Source organism: Pleurodeles waltl, chromosome 3_1 (genome assembly GCF_031143425.1).
Source record: "Pleurodeles waltl isolate 20211129_DDA chromosome 3_1, aPleWal1.hap1.20221129, whole genome shotgun sequence".
Taxonomy (NCBI): domain Eukaryota; kingdom Metazoa; phylum Chordata; class Amphibia; order Caudata; family Salamandridae; genus Pleurodeles; species Pleurodeles waltl.
In genome coordinates, this window is record NC_090440.1 from 1,698,950,113 (window position 1) to 1,698,973,563 (window position 23,451).

The 23,451-nt window shown below is 46.5% G+C and overlaps 1 protein-coding gene across 2 annotated transcripts in view; it reads right to left on the reverse strand.

Moving 5' to 3' along the window:
- The window catches only part of USP40 (ubiquitin specific peptidase 40), a 570,914-nt gene that overhangs the window by 149,253 nt on the left and 398,210 nt on the right, over window positions 1–23,451 (reverse strand). For both annotated transcript variants that reach the window (XM_069225530.1, XM_069225531.1), the window contains one exon: window positions 3,373–3,499. In XM_069225530.1, coding sequence (XP_069081631.1) covers window positions 3,373–3,499 — 127 coding nt within the window. The remainder of the gene's footprint in view (window positions 1–3,372; window positions 3,500–23,451) is intronic.

Genomic DNA, 23,451 nt, shown 5'->3' on the forward strand with positions numbered 1-23,451 from the left:
AAATGCATCTTTGCTTTGTGCCAATGTGCCTTAGGCTACTGGAAGGAAGAATCACAGATCAGACCAGTTTGAACTGGTTAAAGACATTTTGTGCACTGTCTTGGTGACTAGCAGCAACACAGAACGAGCATTTACAATACAATGGGTCTCGCGTTTGCTCGAGTTAGAGCTAATAGCGTTGTAAATTTCTAACTGGACTTTTCTTTCCACATATATTGAAAATGAAAAGTAAAACAGTTGCCATAAGCAAGCCGGTTCAAAGTGCCCCGGCCGCCATGAGCACGAAGGAGAGACACAAAAGGAAAAAGTTCGCTCGCAGTCAAACGTATCAGCAAAAGTGCAATTATCCATATAACAGGTCCGATGGCCAAGGCAGTAACAAAACTGTCCCGAGGAGGGACGAACATCAAGCATTTGTGCATGATAAAAAAGGATTTTTGAAAGGCAAGCCCATGCACGAACAAGGCTAGTGATGGGTGTGCAGTGGGCGTGGTTAAAAGCCCACAGATAGATTACAACAGGTCAGAGCACTTGAGGCTTGACCTAAAAACAGGGATCATGGGATTCATCCAACTAGGGGTGCAATAAAGTGAATGGCCTGGTAGCAAGTCATACTCCCGCATGAACCTACCAGGTAGAATAGGGTTCACGGCAGGCCCTGAGTGGGAGTACATTTTAGCTAGTATATAAGCTGCACAAAATGGTTCCGTTCATCATATATGAATCCCAGGACCCTATCCATTTACCACCCTTGATGAAATCACCAGAGCCACAATGATCACTCTGGGTCATAAAACATTGGCTAAATTATCTTTGGCTTTAGTTTTGTGACAATCTTGTTCTTTTGGTTTGTTTCGTCCTGTTTTCTTTGTTGAACCAACATTTGTTTTCTATTTATTCTAATGATTATAGATGAAATTGCAATGCTTAATGTTTCCTGCCCTGTATGCACAGTTATAATGTTTTAGTATTTCCTATTGCTATGGAGATTGTACTAAGGAAGAAAATGATGAAGTAATACACTTTATTGATCATTCTCTAAAAGATTTCTGTTTCTCTTTGTGCTACTCTGCACTATTTAACTTTAAAGAAGATGTTTTTTCAAACTCACCCGGACTGACTGAGGAAGAAGAGGTAGGACAGAGCAAGTGAGCACAGAAACTACAATTACCCCACCGCCACCTTTCTCACAGACCAAAAACCCCAACGTAGCTGCAACTATTACCTACATAAGGTTAAGTCATGCTTGATAGGAAAGGACTCTGAACTGCTAAATTCCAGGAGTTCATGATTGTGGTCTGCATCTGCCATCCTTAGTAGAGGAGGCTTGAGTCCTGCATCTGTAGAGAAGGTGGAGGACACTCATCTCCTGCTACATTCGAACAGCACTAGTTGTGGACATGGTCTGTTATCAAATGGCCAACACTTCACCCCCACAAACCACCCGGCTCTGGTTGATTATGCAGAATGAATCATGAATCACCCTAGCTTCATAACCGCTGGAAAAGAAAAACTAAGAGAAAAACTGCTAAACATAAAAAGGAAAGATACTGATCCTCCTTAGAGTGAAAAACAATCCTAGCCCAAGAAAAAGAAAGCAGAGAAGCAGCTGCAGGGAACTAAATTACATGACACGTGCAGACAGGGCATATACAGTACTAGCAACAAAAGGCAAGTGAAGAGAAGCATTTCACAATGTTGTGCAAATGGGAGAAGAATTGAGGCAGTGAGAAACTGCGCCTGCCACATGCATGCATACACCATTTTTCTGCATGTGCTTACTGAATAATGTATATATTGTTGCATACACTAAATAGGAAATTAAATGAGAATTCAGTTGGTGGGAAAGGTGATGCTTTTAATTCATATAAAGTTCTCAACCTCATTTTACCTTTGGCCACTTGCCATTTACAAGACGACTCCTGTATTCTCATGTATGACAGTGAGCAGATACGCTGCATAAGCTTCTACATGGCTTACCTTGAATTTATGAGATGTTAAAGGGTCAAATCTAAGGTGATAATCACAACTTCTACAAAGGCCAGGACATCATAGCACTTTCCAGTTGTAAATAGTTTCATTTTGCACAGGAATCTAATTATCTGGCCTGATCGCAGTATGTACAGAAGCAGAATATGCAGTGCATGTGAGGATGTGCATGGGTAAGTACATACAACTCCTCGCCCTCCAACCCACCCACTGATTTTAGGTTTGACATACAGACTGTTTTATGTTTTCAGTGGACCCTTTCAGAACTGTTTTCTTCTTGTTTCCTCCCTCTCACATACTCATTCAATTACTGAACCAAAAAGTGTGTATGTTTATCTCCTATGTTCCTTAGAGTTAATTTAGGTTGTTTTGTCTATATACAATATATTTTAATGTAGGTACAATCCTAAACACCAGTATGTTTTGTATTTCTACTCCAGTTGGCTTTGTTACAGTAGGGATTTGGCTTCAGATGTCTGAAAATACTTATTTTACCATTTAAATATCTATCGTTCTAACAATGAATCTGAAAATCAATATTTCTCCTGGCATATAAACAACCAGAGGTAGTGGCTCAATACTAGCACCTAGATATGACAGCATACAAAAAAAGAATACCAGTGAACAGCCACACAAAGACGCTTTACATCCTATATGATGAATTTACTAGAGTAACTAAAAATAATATCCATCTTTCTAAAGAAGCAATGGGGTCAAGGTAAAAAAAAAAGCCCTGAAGAAATGAGACTTACCAGGAATGTATAGGGGCAACGTATAAGAAAGATCTGCAATGCCAGATCAGAAGCTATCCCCTGGCTAAATGCCACAGGGCCAGTTGCAATAATCTGATGGGCAAGTTGACAATTAGGCCTGAGGAGGAGTGATATGAGCAACTCCTCCACGGGACAAATCCTCACAACCGAAGACATGTGGTGAAAGACATGTGCAGCCAGCTTCCTTCACTAGGTGACAGTCAGGCAGTTCCATGTGCTGTTCTCAGGGTTTGTTCTGTAAAGTAAACTAGCATTGCTACTCTCCATCCCATTACCGTGCTGTGTGAGAGATTGAGGTGGTTTCTCTGCTGTCTCTTATGAAAATGTATCCAGAAGTGGAGAATTAAGACCAACACTAGGTAAAAGGAGGGACATAATCTGCAGCTATGCACTGGAGGAGATGTAATCATCATCCCCGCAGACAAAAATAGGAAAGAGGATAAAAAACAAAGTGTGCTCAGGGCAGCAGAGAAGCCCAATGTTCTCCTGCACAAGGAGGAGCAACGGTTATCCTTGTAAACAAAGTTTCTTCTCTGTGTAAGAAGAAAGGAAAAATGATTCCATGGCTGAAGCAGAGACATGAAGGGAATCCTTTCCATTACCCACTCACCTCCAGCAGGGGATGTTCGCATTGTTGCTATCTTTTTGGTAAGTTGGTTCAGGTGGCCCTGTGCACCCCCTAGCTCTGCAGGGAGACTTAACGGCTGATACAACCATATTGGCACTTTCAGGAAGCCCTATAAAGTCAAAGAAGTTAGAAAAATTAGTGTTACTCCTATACTTGTGACGAAGTTTACTGAGACAGTGTATTTGCAATATACAGAATTACAAATGGGCAACGAAGCTCGAGATGTCTAAGATGTCACTCAAAACCCTGAGGTGAAAAAGAACCCTATTATTCACATTTTACTTATCTATAATTTTATGTTGTTCACGCCCACTCCCACAAATCATCTGCCCTTATTTTTAACAAATGCACAAAGGGAGAGAAGCAATTGGGAAGCCATAATTAACATATGAAAAAAAGATTTAAAAAACACCTAGCCTCCTGCCACATACCCTTAACCATCTTCGAGGAGCCCTTTCCAAATAACAACAAACACCTGTTCCCCTAATACCTAATGTCACCACACTCTGAAAGAAAAAACCTCACCTTTCCCAAACCTGAATATTGAAAAAAATTAACTCCCTCTGCGTACAACCCTACCCATTTCCCCAAGTAGTTAAAAATAAAAACTGACCTCCTGCTTCCAACTTCTGCCACCCGCTTTCCCGGTCATCTAAACTGAAAATGTTATGGCCTTCTGCCACCCTATCAATCCCTCTCAGCCCAACACCGCACCCCTAGCTCTCAGATTGACAGTGGAAACCTGGCAGTGCACTGACACCAACTTTGTGAGAGCTGCTTGTCAGAGCAACTTCATTTCTCTTCTCAGAGCCTGAGAAGAAAACTGTGAGCAATAAGAGAAGAACAAAGATAAGGAAGCATTGGTTGCACCAAACATGATGTAGTATTGGTAAAGTGGTAAAGGAGAGTAAATGTGGTCCATCAAAAATTGCATGAACATCAACGGGTCATTAGCTTAGGAACTGTTTAAACCATAGGCCGAGAGTATGGCATAGAGCACGAGTCCACAATATAGCTGAATGTTGCCATGTTTAGATTTTTTTCTCTTGTTATATACGTTTAATTTTTTTCTTGAAGTAATCCTATATTTAGCAATAATATCCTTCCTTTACCTGGGGAAGTGCGAGACGAGTTTCAAGCTACAAAGTTATTCTTGTAAGCACCTAGAATCCTTTACGGAATGAACCTCTGGAATCACATGCTGTGCAGAGGTCAACTGGTTTTACACTCTAAGGAGGATGTGAAGGGCATATGTTAATAAATGTATTAGCACAGTTTGAACCACTTGATCCTCTTTCCCTGACTGAACATACACGCTATAGTTTTTAAAACACTTATAGACGAAGTCCAAGTATTTGCCATGCAAATATTATTAATAGACCACAGACAATGTAGGAAATAATTGCCTGGAAAATCCATCTTGCTACAAAAGCCTTAGTAACTCACTGTTTTTTGACCTGCGGATTGTGTGCTACAAAAAACTAGTTTGTTTTCTGATAATCCTTTGTTTCCTGAACATCATTCATTGGTGCCCTTCAAAAATCTAGTGTATGTGGCATCCTTTTAGCTGCGGTTTTAGGCTTCTGGAAGAATGAAGGAAGATTCATTGATTAATGGGCATGGAAATTTAGCCTCGAACCTTGGGAACAAATTTATGAATTATTTCCAGTTACAACGCTATCTTTAGAAACTTAGAAATATGGTTCTTGTACAACAAATGCTTACAGTTCTCTACTTAGAGATGTGATAGCTACAAGAAAAGCACTCTTTGAAGTTAGAGTTAGATGATTAAGCATGGCTTCAAAATGAAGATCCAGTAACTGTTAGTGCAGTACCCAAGTGCCACATTAGGGGATACCTTATCTTTTCTCCAAGAATCTATCAATGACTAGACAGACCCTTCATGTCTGCTACTATAGCAGATTAAGGTACCAGTAGTGAGGCATATGACTGTTGGCTATTACATATATAATGTATTGGCTAACATTAGTCTCATTTGTCATACCCAGTTTGTATCCTTTTTCCTTTGACCATTTCTGGTTTCCTTCCCTCAATTATTTCCACACGCCTCTTTGGTACATTAAAGTACTGGAACGTATGGCCTCATTTTGGTTTTGGGTGACATATCACCCTTCCATTGCGAATACATTTTAAATATTTGGTAGCCTTCTAAATTGGCACTTCCACAACATTATCAGATGTACATGCAGTAGCTGTCTTTCCATTGTGGTTCAATAAGAATCAGTGTCACAATTGCTGATGATCACAGGGGCCAGTCGAAAAGCGTAAGCAAATCTCAAGCACCAGTTTACTAAAACTGTACTCCATTGTGGCTGACGGTGTGGATACCTGTATTTTGGCACTTTGCATTTTGTCTTACTACACAGCAATCTATTAGTGATACTCTCTAAGTTTCTAGAACCAACTAATGTAATTCCTGTTTATAGTGATGCCTATGTAGGTATTTAGTTTGAATGCCTGTACATTGAGCTTCGCTGTTAAGCTGACACCCCCTGTTTTTGAATGCTCTGTGCTAGTTTGGACAGGATGTAACATCTTGTTACTCCTGGTTTGTTTATGTAAAGCTTGGCTATTGAGTTACCTATTCAGATTTGTACAACCTTACCAGTCACCCTACCATAAAAACGTTTGAAAGCAAGTAACACTGAACCTTAGACCCAACACATTTCTGTGTTTTACAGCTTCTTTCAAGGACCTTGAATCTGCGGACTCAGTGTAATGCATCTGTTCAGATGGTTTGTCCATCATATTTTCCTTTGTCCACCATGTTAGGTCTTTCTATGCTATGCTTGTTATTGCATCATTCTTCTGTACCCTTTGACCACTGGCTTGTGATCGACTTCTGTAGCTGAGAGTGTACAGCGTACAGTATGACTGGAATGCATAATACCATTATTTATTAAAGTTCTCAACGTATGAAATTCTGACAACTAGTAAAGACGAACTTGCTCCTTTAATTTCAGTTTTGAGTAGGAACTGCTATTGTTGTTGATCCACATAGCTGAGCACCATTAAAAACACTTTTAGTTTTCATTTTATGAGGTATGGGGGATAATTTTGGTATGTTGATTGTGAAGCCCAGTTTGTGAAAGAGTTAAGTAACTTGAATGATACTGAACTGGTACTAGAGGAATGAGCTGCTTTAGAACAGTGAATTGTCTGGGTTTGTGTGACATGAATTGACTATCTGACTCGTGCTGCAACTGCTAGACACCCTTAGTCCAAACTTTATCCCAAAAAGTAACAACTTGAATTGATGACTGACCTCCTTTGCAAACCTTAGGCATCTGCAGTGTTTTTGATTTATGTGTATATGAAAATAAGAGTCTTTACAAACTGTTGTACCCAGGTACTCCCACTCCTCCAGCAGTTGAATGACTTGCTATAATGCTAATAAAACTAATTACTTACCTTCAGTAACTATATAATGAAAATGTCACTTACCCAGTGTACATCTGTTCGTGGCATCAGTCGCAGTAGATTCGCATGTTCTGCAATAGCTCGCCATCTGGTGTTGGGCCGGAGTGTTACAAGTTGTTTTTCTTCGAAGAAGTCTTTCGAGTCACGGGACCGAGTGACTCCTCCTTTTGTCTCCATTGCGCATGGGCGTCAACTCCATCTTCGATTGTTTTTCCCCGCAGAGGGTGAGGTAGGAGTTGAATTGTAGTAATAGTGCCCATGCAATGGAGTGACTAAGTATGCACTTATTTAAGGTTGAGATGATACATATATAAATAATTGAAGGTAACTTCCAAACTGCTACAGGCTCCCGGGGAGGCGGGTGGGCACATGCGAATCTACTGCGACTGATGCCACGAACAGATGTACACTGGGTAAGTGACATTTTCAGTTCGATGGCATCTGTCGCTGTAGATACGCATGTTCTGCAATAGACTAGTAAGCAGTTATTTCCCCAAAAGCGGTGGATCAGCCTGTAGGAGTGGAAGTAGTCTGAAATAATGTCCTTAATACAGCTTGACCTACTGTGGCTTGTTGTGCGGATAACACGTCTACACAGTAGTGCTTGGTGAATGTGTGAGGCGTAGACCATGTGGCTGCCTTACATATTTCTTGCATTGGGATGTTTCCTAGAAAGGCCATGGTAGCACCTTTCTTTCTGGTTGAGTGTGCCCTTGGTGTAATGGGCAGCTGTCGTTTAGCTTTAAGGTAGCAGATTTGGATGCATTTAACTATCCATCTGGCTATACCTTGTTTTGAAATTGGGTTTCCTGCATGAGGTTTTTGAAATGCAATAAAGAGTTGTTTAGTCTTTCTGATGTTCTTTGTTCTGTCAATGTAATACATTAATGCTCTTTTGACATCTAATGTATGTAGTGCCCTTTCAGCTACGGTATCTGGCTGTGGAAAGAACACCGGAAGTTCCACTGTTTGATTTAGATGGAACGGTGAAATAACCTTTGGCAAAAATTTAGGATTGGTCCTTAGGACGACTTTATTTTTGTGTAGTTGTATAAAAGGTTCCTGTATAGTAAACGCCTGAATCTCGCTTACTCTTCTCAGGGAAGTAATGGCGATGAGAAATGCCACCTTCCAGGTTAGGAACTGTATGTCGCAGGAGTGCATGGGTTCAAAAGGTGGACCCATAAGTCTAGTTAGGACAACATTTAGGTTCCATGAAGGAACAGGTAGTGTTCTTGGTGGTATAATTCTCCTAAGGCCCTCCATGAATGCTTTAATGACTGGTATTTTATATAGGGAAGTTGAATAGGTAGTCTGCAGGTATGCAGATATTGCTGCAAGGTGAATCTTAATGGAAGAGAAAGCTAGGTTAGATTTTTGTAAGTGAAGCAAGTAACCCACTACATGTTCTGGAGTTGTGTGTAATGGTTGTATTTGATTAATATGGCAGTAGCAAACAAACCTCTTCCATTTACTTGCATAGCAGTGCCTGGTGGATGGCCTTCTTGCTTGTTTTATGACTTCCATACATTCTTGGGTAAGTTGTAAGTGCCCGAATTCTAGGATTTCAGGAGCCAGATTGCTAGATTCAGCGATGCTGGATCTGGGTGTCTGATCTTTTGGTTGTGCTGTGTCAACAGATCTGGCCTGTTGGGCAATTTGATGCAGGGTACCACTGATAGGTCTAGCAGCGTTGTGTACCAGGGTTGCCTTGCCCAAGTTGGTGCTATCAATATGAGTTTGAGTTTGCTTTGACTGAGTTTGTTTACCAGGTAAGGAAGGAGAGGGAGAGGAGGAAAAGCGTAAGCAAATATCCCTGACCAGTTCATCCATAGGGCATTGCCTTGGGATTGTTTGTGTGGGTATCTGGATGTGAAGTTTTGGCATTTTGCGTTCTCCCTTGTCGCAAACAAGTCTATCTGAGGTGTTCCCCAGAGTTTGAAATAAGTGTTCAGTATTTGGGGGTGAATTTCCCATTCGTGGACCTGTTGGTGATCTCGAGAGAGATTGTCTGCGAGTTGATTTTGTATCCCTGGTATAAACTGTGCAATTAGGCGAATTTGGTTGTGAATTGCCCAATGCCAAATTTTTTGTGCTAACAGGCTTAACTGCGTGGAGTGCGTCCCTCCCTGCTTGTTTAGATAATACATTGTTGTCATGTTGTCTGTTTTGACGAGAATGTATTTGTGAACTATTATTGGTTGGAAAGCTTTTAGTGCTTGAAAAACTGCAAGAAGTTCTAGGTGATTGATATGCAGTTTTGTTTGATGTACGTTCCATTGTCCTTGTATGCTGTGTTGATCGAGGTGTGCTCCCCACCCTGTCATGGAAGCATCTGTTGTTATTACGTATTGTGGCACTGGGTCTTGGAAAGGCCGCCCCTTGTTTAAATTTATGTTGTTCCACCACAGAAGCGAGAGGTAAGTTTGGCGGTCTATTAACACCAGATCTAGAAGGTGACCCTGTGCTTGAGACCACTGTGATGCTAGGCATTGTTGTAAGGGCCTCATGTGCAGTCTTGCGTTTGGGACAATGGCTATGCATGATGACATCATGCCTAGGAGTTGTAATACCATCTTTGCTTGTATCTTTTGTGTTGGATACATGCGTTGTATGATGGTGTTGAAATTTTGAATTCTTTGTGGACTTGGAGTGGCTACTCCTTTTGATGTGTCTATTATGGCTCCCAGGTATTGTTGTACCTTGCGTGGCAGAATTTTGGATTTTGTGAAATTGACGGTGAACCCTAGTTTGAAGAGGGTTTGTATGATATGATTTGTGTGATTTGAGCACTCTATTAACGAATGGGCCTTGATTAGCCAGTCGTCTAGATATGGGAACACATGTATTTGCTGCCTTCTGATGTGTGCAGCGACTACCGCTAGACATTTGGTAAAGACTCTTGGTGCGGTTGTTAATCCGAAAGGCAGTACCTTGAATTGGTAATGTATTCCTTTGAATACAAACCTTAGGTATTTCCTGTGCGATGGGTGTATTGGTATATGGAAATAAGCATCCTTGAGGTCTAAAGTTGCCATGTAGTCGTGCAGCTTTAGCAATGGCAATACTTCTTGTAGTGTGACCATGTGGAAGTGGTCTGATTTGATGAAAGTGTTGACTACTCTGAGGTCTAGGATTGGTCTCAGTGTTTTGTCCTTCTTTGGTATCAGAAAGTACAGTGAGTAAACTCCTGTGTTTATTTGTGTGTTTGGCACTAATTCGATTGCATTCTTTTGCAATAGTGCCTGCACTTCTATCTCTAGGAGATTGGAATGGTGTGTTGTTAAATTTTGTGCTTTTGGTGGTATGTTTGGAGGGAACTGTAGAAATTCTATGCAGTAACCATGTTGGATAATTGCTAGAACCCAAGTGTCTGTAGTGATTTTCTCCCATGCTCTGTAATAATGACCTATTCGTCCCCCCACTGGTGTTGTGTGGAGGGGGTGAGTGACATGTGAGTCACTGTTTAGTAGTAGGGGTTTTGGGGCTTTGGAATCTTCCTCTATTTCTAGGGAATTGCCCTCCTCTATATTGTCCCCGAAAACCTCCTCTATACTGTCCTTGGTAACTGGACGGTGTGGCTTGTGAGGTGCTGGCTTGTGTGCTTTGACCCCGAAACCCCCCTCGAAAGGGCGTTTTACGGAATGAGCTGTAATTCCCTCTGCTCTGCGGGGAGTAGAGTGCGCCCATGGCTTTGGCAGTGTCCGTATCTTTTTTGAGTTTCTCAATCGCTGTGTCCACTTCTGGACCGAACAGTTCTTTTTCATTAAAAGGCATATTGAGAACTGCTTGTTGAATCTCTGGTTTAAATCCAGACGTTCGGAGCCATGCATGCCTTCTGATAGTTACAGATGTATTAATTGTCCGTGCAGCTGTATCTGCAGAGTCCATGGAGGAGCGGATCTGGTTGTTGGAGATGGCCTGTCCCTCCTCAACCACTTGTTTTGCCCTATTTTGGAAGTCTTTGGGCAGATGTTCAATGAGATGTTGCATCTCGTCCCAGTGGGCTCTGTCATAGCGCGCAAGTAGTGCCTGGGAGTTCGCGATGCGCCACTGGTTTGCAGCTTGTGCTGCGACTCTCTTACCAGCTGCATCAAACTTGCGGCTTTCTTTATCTGGGGGTGGTGCATCTCCAGATGTGTGAGAGTTGGCCCTTTTCCTAGCTGCTCCTACAACAACAGAGTCTGGTGGCAGCTGTGTTGTGATGAAAGCCGGGTCCGTAGGAGGCGGCTTATACTTTTTTTCCACCCTTGGTGTGATTGCCCTACTTTTGACCGGGTCCTTAAATATGTCTTTTGCGTGCCGGAGCATACCAGGGAGCATAGGCAGGCTTTGGTAGGAGCTGTGGGTGGAGGAGAGTGTGTTGAACAAGAAATCATCCTCGACCTGTTCTGAGTGGAGGCTTACGTTGTGAAATTGTGCTGCTCTAGCCACCACCTGAGAGTACGCGGTGCTGTCTTCTGGTGGAGATGGTTTTGTAGGGTATGCCTCTGGGCTGTTATCTGACACTGGGGCGTCGTATAGGTCCCATGCGTCCTGGTCTTGGTCACCCTGGCTCATGGTGGTGTGAGCTGGGGAGTGTGATGGCGTTTGTGCTGGTGAAACGTTAATCACGGGCGGAGGAGAGGGTGGTGGTGTAACTCTTTTCACCACTTTTGGTTGTGGTGCTTGTTCCGTCTGGAACTCCAACCTTCTCTTTCTCCTAATGGGGGGAAGGGTGCTTATTTTTCCTGTCCCCTGCTGAATGAAGATACGCTTTTGCGTATGGTCCGCATCAGTTGCTTGTAGCTCTTCCTCAAACCTATGCTTCTGCATTTGGGAGGTTAGCGAGTGCTCTTCTGTATAAGAGCCTGAAGCTGGGTCGCTTGCAGTTTGTTTCGGCATCGAAACTTTGTCTGCGTGTTTTTTCGGCTCCGAGGTGACTTTTTTCCTTTTCGGGGCCGAAACCTCTCGGCGTCGATCTGTTTCGGTGCCGCTGTCTCGGCGTCGAGCCGTGTCCACACCGGCATCTCGGTGTCGAGGCTTGTCTCCAGCACTTTCTCGGTCCCGAGAAGGCTGCGTGCCGGTGTCTCGACCGGAGTCGGACGATCTCGGCACTGTTTGGGCCTTTTTCGGTGCCGACGGTCGGTCACCGATTTTATGGGTTGAGCCATGGCCTGGTGGCAGTGGCGTCCCCTGGGCCTTGTAAATGTTTCTTTGTGTGGTTTTCGACGTCTTACTCACGGTTTGTGTATCGTCGAATCCTTCGGAGTCTGAGTCTTGGATCGAGAAGGTACCTTCCTCTTCCTGTTCCTCGAACTCCCGTCGGGCTGTCGGTGCGGACGCCATTTGAAGTCTTCTGGCTCGACGGTCTCGGAGTGTTTTTCGGGACCGGAACGCACGACAGGCCTCGCAGGTGTCTTCGCTGTGCTCAGGTGACAGGCACAGGTTGCAGACCAAGTGTTGGTCTGTGTAGGGGTATTTATTGTGGCATTTGGGGCAGAAACGGAACGGGGTCCGTTCCATCGGCGTTCCTCAGCACGCGGTCGGGCCGACCAGGCCCCGACGGAGGATCGAAAAACTACCCCGAAGGGCACCGTAGCTCTTCGATCTTCGATGCGGTGTTGAATCTAAGTACGCCGATCCCGAACGCAACAATACCGACGAAAATCTTCCGAAATTAACTATTTTTTTCTGTTCCGAAACTCGGAGCGACAGGAACACGTCCGAACCCGATGGCGGAAAAAAAACAATCGAAGATGGAGTCGACGCCCATGCGCAATGGAGACAAAAGGAGGAGTCACTCGGTCCCGTGACTCGAAAGACTTCTTCGAAGAAAAACAACTTGTAACACTCCGGCCCAACACCAGATGGCGAGCTATTGCAGAACATGCGTATCTACAGCGACAGATGCCATCGAACTGGAAGATTATTCACCTTGTGAATATTCTTTAGTCATAATGGATCTGGAAGCTTTAAAGAGCAAGTCACTTACCTTTCACAGCGTCTTATCTGTTAGAGACATATTCTAGTTGCAAATTCCTTACCTTAGAATTTTCCCCGACGGTCAGTGTGAATCCAGAGATTTTTCTCAAGAAGTATCCCTGCTCGCTGTTAGGCGGCATCGGACGGCTCCACGTCCGTTATCCAGAGCGCCAGATATGACGTTGCGGACCCTTTATAGGCACCACACACAATGGACATGACGCTCTGATGTCAGTTTCTTTTCACAACTTTTCACACTTTAAGCGCGGAGCCATGAAGAACACTGACCTTTGGTGCGTCTGAATTAGGGCCCTGAAAGGGAAGTCCCTGTCTCTAGACATCAGTTCGCAGAGTGGGAAGGATGGGTGGGTTGGTATGGAATCTGTAACTAGAATATGTCTATACCAGATAAGGAGTTTTCACAGGTAAGTAACTTGTTCATCTGATAGAGACTTCTAGTTGCAGATTCCACAACTTAGAATAGATACCCAAGCAATACCATCCCCAGAGGAGGGTCTGCGAAAGAAGATCATACTAGGAAGTCCTGAGGGACTCAATGGGCAAAGTACCCGTCCATATATACCTGACTATCCAGGTAGTAGTGTTTGGTAAATGTGTGCAGGGATACCCACGTTGCTGTCTGATGGATGTCCAGGACTGGAAATACGTGTGCTAACACAGTGTTTGCAGCTCTTGCTCTGGTAGAATGAGCACACAAACCTTCTGGGGGTTGCTTTTTAGCCAATGCGTAGTGCAGTTTAATGCAAAGAACAACCCATCTAGAGATGGTTCTCTTCTGCACTGCCTAACCTTTCTTCGCGTCTACATACCCAACAAAAGGTTGATCATCCACTTGGAACTCTCTGGTACGATCAGGGTAGAATGCAAACACTCTTTCTGGGTCCAGGCGGTGGAGTCTCTCCTCTTCTTTAGAAAGATAAGGGGGTGCGTAAAAAGTAGGCAATGTGATGGATTGGCCTACATGAACAGGAGTGACCACCTTTGGCAAAAAGGAAGCCCTAGTGCGAAGCACCACTTTCTAGGGTAGATGGAAAGTTAGGGCAGCTTAGATGACAATGCCTGCAGCTTGCCCACCCTGTGGGCAAGGGTAATGGTCACAAGGAGGGCTGTTTTTAATGTCAGAAGCCTGAGAGGACAATTGTGAAGAGGCTCAAAAGATTGCACATAAGGAAGGTCAGAACCAAATTCAAATCCCATGGGGGCATGAGCGGTGATGGAGGAAACACCCTTAGGAACCTACTAACAATAGGAGAACTGGACAAAGAGGGTTGGTCAGGTAATCTCAGCAATGCAGAGGTAGCATACAAAAAACCTTTAAGGGAACCCAAAGCAGAGCCCTGCTGGTCCAAAGAAAGTATGAACAAGAGGACCTCAGAAATAGGGGCAGAGAGGGGATCAACAGACTTGTCTGTGCACCATGCCACAAATTAGTTCCAACGACAGGTGTATACCATTTTGGTGGAGGGACGCCTGGCGGTCGATTTAATGTTACAAACGTCAGGTGGGAGGTCAAAACCTGTCACCTGCTGCCGCTCAAGCTCCATGCAAGAAGGCAGAGACTGAACAGGTTCAGGTGGAGAACCCTCCCCTGCTGCACAGCTTGGGATACAAGACTCTTTGTGCCCAGTCCAGAAGCCACAAGGATTACTTGGGTCCGGTCATTCTTGAGATCTCTGGGTATGGGCGGAAAGGCGTACAGGAGGCCTGAGCTCCACTCGTAACTAAAAGCGTTGTTGAGCGAATGCTGCCTTGGAAACTTCAACGTGCAATACTGGTGACATTGCGCATTCTCTGGGGAGATGAACAGATCTAACCAAGGCTCTCTCCAGTGCTGAAAGAGATGGATGGAGATGCCATTCGTGATCGACCAGGCATAGTAGGCGTAGTTTGTCCGCTCTGCCGTTCGGCGAGCCCGCCAGGTGTTGAACCACCAGGGAAACACCCTGATGTTCCAGCCACGTCCAGAGGCGCAGAGCTTCATGACAAAGGGTCCACAACCCCACCCGCCTGACTTGTTGCAGTACCACATGGTGGTGGTGTTGTCTGTGAACACCTGCACTATTTTCCCTTTGAGAGAGGGAAGAAATGCTTTCAATGCCAATCTGATCACCCGGAGCTTTAAAAGGTTGACGTGGAGTCCAGACTCCGCCAGAGACTAAGATGCCTCTGATCTCAGTCTCTCCCAGGTGGCCGCCTCATCGAGAAGTGACGCATCTGTCAATACTGTCAGAACTGCTAGGGAAGGGAGAGGGGTCTACCTCTGACACAATCACAGTTTGTTAGTTATCACTTCAGATCTTGTGTAATTTCTGCAGAGATCTGGACCATGTCAGAGAGAATCCCCTGATTCTGATTCACTGGAACTTCAGGTCCCACTGCAGAGCTTGTGTATGTCATCTGGCATGATTCCCCACCAGTATGCAGGAGGCCATGAGGCCCGGCAGCCTCCAAGTCATTCTCACCAAAATCCAGGATAGAGGCTGAAACATCAGTATCACAGCCTGAATATCCTCGATTCGCCACTCGGGAGGATAAGCCTGAAACTGTGTCGAGCTCAGATGAAAAGGAGCATCTGAGAGGGAGCCACGTGTGACTTCAGCACGTTTATAGTGAACCCCAAGAAATGCAGGAGATCTGCCATACTCCGAAAGTGGTAGACTAGAGCCTGGGGCGAGCCTACCTTCGACCAACAGTCAGTTGAGGTAGGGGGAGACTGAAACCCCTGACCTGTGCAGATGAGCTGCAACCACTGCCATAACCTTGAACACCCAAAGGGCACTGGAAAGGCTGAAGGGGAGCATGGTTAACTGAAAATGCTTGTGACTCACTGTGAACCACAAGTAGCGTCAGTAGGCAGGCAGGACAGGGAGGTGAAAATAAGCATCCTGCAAGTCCAGTCCTACCATTCAGTCTACTGAGTCCAGGGCAGATAAGACCTGAGCCTGAGTGAGCATTGTGAACTTCTCCTTTCCAAGGAAGATATTAAGGAACCCAAGGTCGAGGATATGGGGCAGGCCCTTGTCCTATTTGGGGGCCAGAAAGAAGCAGTAGTAACGACCACGACCGGCTTCTGGCACAGGGACCCTCTCTATGGATCCTTGGCCAAAAGAGCCATAACCTCCATGTGTAGAAGTGCCAAGTCATCTCCGTCATCCAATCGTAGGATGGTGGAATGGATGGAGGGGTAGTTTCGAAGGGAGGGAGTAGCCCCTTTGGATTATTTGCAAAACCCACTGTCTGACATGATGAACTGCCAGCAGAGCAGGTGATGGTGAATCCTGCCTCCGACTGGTCCCTGGTAGGGAATCACCAGACTAGGAAGGTTTGGAGGCAGCTGCAGAGAGGGGGCGATGGACTGGCCAGACCGGTGGCTCCCTGATCCCCAAGGATGGTGGATCGCACGTCCCCGGCCACACAGAGGATGGGCACAGTACAATAGCTGGAAGTGAACGAAAGGGATGAAAAGCAGACTGAAGGGAACAAGGGGCAGCTGCGAGGCCCAAGGCCCTTGCCATAGCACAAAAGAGCTGGAAGCACACAAGCGCAGAGTCTGCTTTGTCTCCAAAGAGACGAGTGCCATCAAAAGGCATGTCCAGGAGGGTAGATTGGACATTACCCGAAAAGCCACTGCCAAAGTTGGTTTGCAGATCAGGCTCTGTGTCAGAGTCAGCAATAAGGATGAGGTCAACGCAACCCAGGGGCACGGGCAGCATCGATGTTGGAACCAGCGTCAGGTAAGGTCAATGTGGCATGACTGATGCCAGTTCAGATCTGGGAATGGATCAACGGGTGCTCCCTGAAATCGAGGCCGAAGCCGCCAGCGCAGAACCCAAGGGGAACCCTGCCAACCCCAAAGGAGCTCCAGCAGAATCGGACTTTGCAAAGATGAGCCACAAGGCCTCATAAAATTCCCTCAGTTGGGCAGGGATTGCTCCAGCTCCCGGAAACTTGGGGAGGCACAGAGATGACCCAGACGCAGGCTCAGAGGACAGAGGCCTTGAGCAACAACGCTCCCTTTCCCTCACCTCGTCAGCCGAAAGACAGGGTGAAGTCAAACAATGCTTGTTCTTCTTTGACATCTTCTTGTGCCTCTTACCCAACTGTTCTAAGGACTTGGAGTGGGATGATGTAGAATGGGGGTGGAGGTGTCTGCGACTGTTCTTAGGAGCTCGGCCACAAGGAGCTTTAGGGACCGCTTCCTGAAAGCTTTCGGGTTCATGGCCTGACACTCGGAGCATTACTTCCAGTCATGGTCATGCTCCAAACATCAAAAGCACACGAGGAGTGGATCTATCATGGACATTGCCCAATGGCAGGATCCACAGGGCTTGCACCCGGACTTACATGATGCCATTTTCGATGCACCAGGAGTGTAGACACTCAAATATTTGACAAAAAGTAAAGTAAGTGACTGGGCGTAGCTCTTCTTCGGATCAGCACTGGCTGACGCAGAATTAAAAGAACAAACATCAGCACACCATGGTGGCACCTATATTGGACCCACAAAGTCATGTCCAGTATGCACAACGCTGGATGAGGAGCGGACCGTCGCCACCTGACAGTGAGCAGGGGTACTGCTTGAGAAAAATATCCGCATCCTGGAGGAAATCCTAAGGTAAGGAATCTGCAACTAGAAGTCTATCAGATGCTCACTGACACGCCTGAGTGAAGTTATTACGTTGACCAGAAATGCCACCTTCCAAGAGAGGAACTAAAGGGGGCAGGAGAGGCAGGGATCAAACGACAGACCAATGAGTCTTGTCAATACAATGTTGAGGTTCCATGCCGGGGTCGGTGGGACACAAGGAGGAAAACTCTTGAGACCCTCCATGAAAGCTTTAATGATTGGAATCTTTTGGAGAGAGATGTGTTGTGTTCTCTAAAAATAGGCTGGCACAGCAGCCAGGTGTAGCCGTATAGAGGTGAAGGCCAATTCGCAAATCTGAAAGTGAAGCAGATAGCAGACAACGTTCTGCATTATGGCTGTTAAAGGGTCAATTTGTTTTGAGTGACAGCAATACACAAATCTCTTCCGGGCCACATAGCTGGCACTGCTGGTAGGTCTGTGTGTTTCCTTGATAATGCTCATGCAGTCAGGTGGAATATTAAGGTACACAAATTCTAGGCCCTCAAGAGCAAAATTGCAAGGCTGAGAAACCTGGGTTCTGGGTGCCTGATTTCTCCATGGTTCTGAGTGAGAAGGTTGTTGGGGAGCCTCTTGTGTGAAACCAGTGAGAGTCTGAGCAGAGTTGTTAACCATGGCTGACCTCCCCATGTGGAAGCCAACAGGATGAGGGTGAGAGACGTCTGACGAAGCCTTTGAACCACAAATGTGGGCAAGTGGGAGAGGCATAAAAGCTTAGGCAATTATCCCTGACCAATTCATCCATTGCCACTGGATTGTGGGTGACAGAACCTGGAGGCGAAGTTTAAGCATTTAGCATTTTATGTTGTGGCAAATAGATTTATTTCTGGGCATACCCAATGTACAAAGTACTGGAGATGGACCTGAGGGTGGAGTGGTTTTATCACATCCAGCAGAGTAGGTCAGCAAAGTCCTTATTCATTACCGGAAGGTACTCTACTAGCAGATGGATTTTGTGGAGCAGGACCCACTGTCAAATGCTCTGAACTAGATGCAAGAACTGGGGAGACTGGGTGCCACCCTGTTTCTGAAAGCAATATATGACAAACAATTAGCCCAACAGAATGAGAGCAACCTTGCCCGTCATGTGTGGTAGGAAAGCCTTCAACGCTAAGTGAATGGCTAAGACTTCCAGGTAGCTGATGTGGAGGCCCTGGTGTCTATGATCCCAATGATCTTGGACAGTCAGGTCCTGTAAGTGCCCATCACATCCCTTAAGGGAGACATCTCTTATACGGTCCTCTGCGGAACTGGGTCGAGGAAAGACCGACCCTGCAATAGGTTGCTAGTGTACCACCTCGGCAAAGAGAGACAAGAGTAGCAGCTGATCAACACTAGATCGTTCCAATAACCCTCCGCTTTGGACCACTGTTGCGCTAGGCATTCATGCAACTGACACATGTGTAACATAGCATGGGGTACTATAGCAATGGAGGAGGCCATAATGTCGAGGAGGTGCATGACTGTCCTGACCATGTCCTGGCGGTCCGGTTGGGAACGAGGAATTAGTGACTGAAGGACTGGATCTTGGCAGGGTTGGATGGCCATGCCAACTTCTGAGTTGAGAATTACCCTCAGGTATTGTTGGGTCTGGGGGGATTTTGTGGCATTGATGTTAAACCATAACTCGCATAGGAGGTTTAGTCTGAATTGTGTGTTTTTGTGGTATTGCTGGCAGGTGGCTCTCTTGATTAGGCAGATGTAAGGGAAGACATGGATGCCCTGTCTGTGTAGAGGAGAGGCTCCCACCAAAAGGCACTTAATGAAAACCCAGGGTGTCCTGGTAACCCGGAAAGGGAGCAATCTGAACTGATAAATCTTTCCACTGACCACAAACCTGAGATAATGGCGATAGACAGGGTGTATTGGTATGTGGAAATAGGCATCCTTCAGGTTCAGAGTGGTCATGAAATCACCTTGTTGCAGAAGCGGGATGACATCCTGAACAGTAACTATATGGAACTGCTTTGAGAGAAAGTATTTCTTTAGGGCACTGAGGTCTAATATGGGTCTGAGGGAACAGTCCTTTTTGGGAATTAGGAAATACAAAGAGTATACACACATGCCTTGTTGATGATGGAGGATGGGTTCTCAGGCCCCTCTGGGAAGAAGTGCTTAGACCTCTTACCTGAGTAGTCTTTGGTGTTCTGGGAGAGAGTGTGTTTGCAGGGTGGAATGGTGGGAGGTGTGGAAGTGAGCTCCGGACAAAAAACATCTTGGATAATATCCAACACCCCCTGGCCAGGGGTGACGTTCCGCCATGCGGGAAAGAACCCTTGCGGGTGCCCCCCCAACAGGTGTTGTATAATTGGGGAATGGGCATTAGTGGCAAGTCAGGGCTCGTGGTGATGGAGGCAGCTCCTTTGGGGAAGCTACATTTACTTCTGTCTTCTGAATTGTTGCTTATGTAGGATCCCCTAAAGTAGCCTCTGGGAGAGGACTGGTGGGCCTGTGGACACTGGAGTACATGGAGGCATTGGGGGTTGTGGCCTTTGCGTCTCATTGTAGGGTATGCGTCAAAAGGAGCAACAAGGAGAAAGTGTTTGAATGGAGCCCACAGCCTTTGCTGTCTCCGTATAATTTACATTTCTTTCTAGCATCTGGTTCACTTGTGGCCCAAATAGATGTTGACCATCAAACGGCATGTTAAGCAGGTTCCTGTTGGCTTGAAGGTGGGGATGCAGAGCAAGGTGTGCCTGCGCAAGAGGACACTGGAGCTAATCCCCCTGGAAGAAGTGTCTGCAGGATTTTAATTGCACAGGATAGTGGTTGTGGATATGTTTCCTCTCAGAGAGGGTCTCATAGCCCCTTTTCCTGTGCCCCTCTGGGAGGTGTTGGAGGAGCTCCTCCATCTCATCCCAGAGGATGCAGTCATACCTTGAAAGCAGCCCAAGAGAATTAGCAATATGCCAGTGGTTGGCTGTTTGCATGACCACCCTTTTACCTGCAGTGTCCATACATTTGCTCTCTTTATCTGGTGAAGGGGCATCAACAGTTGCCTGGAAGTTGGCCCTCTTACGGACCATAGTAACAACCAGGGAGTCAGTTGGGAGCTGGCCACAAATTTAGATTGGGCCAGCAGAGAAGGCCTTATATTTCTTGCCCCCCCCCAGGTGTAGTGACCCTTGTGCGGACAGGGTCTTAAAAAATGTCAGGGGTGGGGTGCAGCTGCCCTTGAGAATGGTGAGGCATTGGGTGGAGTGGTGGCTGGAGAAGATGGTCTCAAACAGAAAGTCCTCCTCTAAAGTTTTGGTGTTGAGATCCATCTTACAGAAGTAGGCACCCCTATCAATAAGTTCTTGGTAGGACCTAGAGTCATCCTGGGGGGGGCCAGACGTGTAGGGAAGGAGTCTGTGTCCCCCGGTGAGTCTGCATTATAGAATTTTCAGAAGTCATCATACTGAGCAGTACCAAATGTGCCTCCTTTCCCCAAATACTCCCTGTGTCAGAGTGAGGTGACCCCTGAGGGGTTACCTGAAGAAGAAGGCGGGGAAGGTGTGCGCTGTGGAACAGGGTGAGTTAATGGGTGTGTGAAAGACAAAGGGCTAGTAGCCTTGTCTGCTTTCTGCACTGGAGCTGGCATGTCCGGGGCTTCTTTGAAGGATAGCTAGCATTTGGAGAGCTGAGCTACAGATTGCGGAGGACGGGCAAGGATCCAGCCCATATGGGGATAAATGACCAAATGTCTCTACATCAATCTCGTCTTGGAAGTTAAGGAGGATTGGTTTGACGGCACCCGAGCTGCGTCTGCCTTGCTGGTCGACGTTGAGGGCTTCGGCTTAGAGGGTGGTTTTGATTTTTTCATTTTTCAAATTTCTTTATTAGCCTTTCAAATAACCAACTGTAGAGGATTGTCATCCGAAAAAGTGAATTAGTCTGTTGAAAGTGGTTAACAGCATGTCCAAGAGTGTCACAAGTGACCACTGTAGGAGGCTGGCTCAGTTTATGGCGTACACCTATGATGTGGCACCCTATACTGAGTCCAGGTATAGTGATAGTGTTTAGGTGTCCAGATAGCAAAAGCCCGCTAGGGATGGCTGAGGTGAGCAGCTGAAGCTTCCCCAGGAGGAATGTAAAACACTTGCAATACCACAGTAGTCAGACAGTAACTCCCATGCACCTATGGGGGAGGGAGCAGGGCGGGGGGGAATGTGGAGCAAACCGTATACTCAGTAAGTGGAATGCAAAACAGTGAATCCAACCAAGGTAAGTGTGGTAGTTAGCTAGGGGCTGGAGAAGAACAAAACACCAAGGGTAAGTACAGCAAATGTCCCCAGCTACCGTGTGCAGAGTGGTTACCTACTTGGTCGTCCCTTAGGCTAACACAGGGAAGTCGCAGTTGGAATTTGTGAGGTTCAGAACCCTTCCCAGTGGACCCAGAGACAGGAGGAAGGTTGGAGAGTGTCCCCACCCAAGGATACCCAAAAGGCAGGAGTGCCTACACCAGGGGACCCGGATGCATAGGGGTGAAAGGACGTCGGAAACCCTCGCTGATGTCAATTAAGGCCTTGGTTGTCCGGCTGCTGTTGTGACCCATGGACCAGGCTTGTAGAACCCATGGACAGATTCTGGTCATAGAAGACCACAAAAGAAAGGGGACAGAGTCCAGCACCCTGGGAGATGCCCAGCTGGTGCTGGTGGCAATGCCCACCCTCCTAGAGTTGAAGTTCCTCCAGGTTGGTGAAGGAACAAGTCCAGCTGCAGGGTCCAGGAGCTGCAGAAGATACTAGAAGTCACCTACGAGCTGTCCCACGTCGGCCGCCGGATTGCAGGATGGCCAGTGACCAGAGAGGCCACCAACAAGCACTAGCAAATGCAAGCAGGTGCTGAAGATGGATTTGCAATTTTTTGGGGACCAGCAAGATCCAGGAGACTCTACCCTTGAGGGGGAGTGCGGGCTGGCCCTCAGCACACAGAGAGGCCACCAGACGTTGTCGGAGTCTCCATGAGTGACCTACAGGTGATGGACACAGGGAGTAACAAGGAGGCCTCAGCAGCACAACAAAACAGAAGCCCCACGTCGCAGGAGCTGCAGAACAGATGTTGATCTTTGAGTTGCAGAGTGCTGGAGGCTGTGGCATTTTGGTGCCAACAAGCCTTGGCAAGAGCAACAGTCATGGTGCACAGTGGTGCTGTACCAGTGGCTGCAGCAGGGGCCCACAGTCTCCCAAGTGGGTCAGAATAGAGGAGGGACCGGAAGAGGACCATCAAACCAACACCTGTGAGCAGAGCCTCCACGTTGTCCGTGGGACAGCAGGATCCACCAGCCAGTCATTGTTGTCTTGAGGTGCCTACTTATGTAGGGGAGCGACTCCTTCACTCCAAGGGAGATTCCTTTGTGCTTCCAGGTGCTTATGACCCTAGAGGATACACAGCCTTGGATAATGCAGAATTCTTGCAATATTCTGAGAAACAATGTTACACCAGAAGTAGACTTGTTTCGGTTCAACAAATCTGAGGGAGGACCCACTCTCGGGGGAGCCATTAAGTAACCCTAAAAGGGGGTTGGTCACTCTCTGAAGTGACCCACCTATCAGTGGGAGTCAGGAACGCCATCTACGTGGCCTAACCAGGCAGATGCTCCCAGTGGCCTATGCACATCTTATTTTCAGGATGGCAGAATCAAGTGGGCACCTAACCGAGCTCTGTGCACCTCCCTAGGGAGGGGCTGGTCACTCCCCTGTCCTTTGTGTGGTTTTACACTAGAGTGGAGTTCCTGAACTGGTGCAAACCGGATTATGCAAGACAGGCACCAAATGTGCCCTTCAAAGCTGCCTGGAGGCGCTCGGAGGCCACCCCACCCCAGCTCAGAGACATCTATTTCAAAGGGAGAGTTGGTCACACCTTCCCCTCGCAGGAAATCTTTTGTTCTGCCTTCCTCTGCTTGAGCTACCTTCATCAGCTGGAGGGCAGAACAGTGTCTGGGGTCAGCAGCAGCGAGGGCTGGCAGCCAGACCCCGTAAGGATGTATGTACGGGGAGAACTGGGGG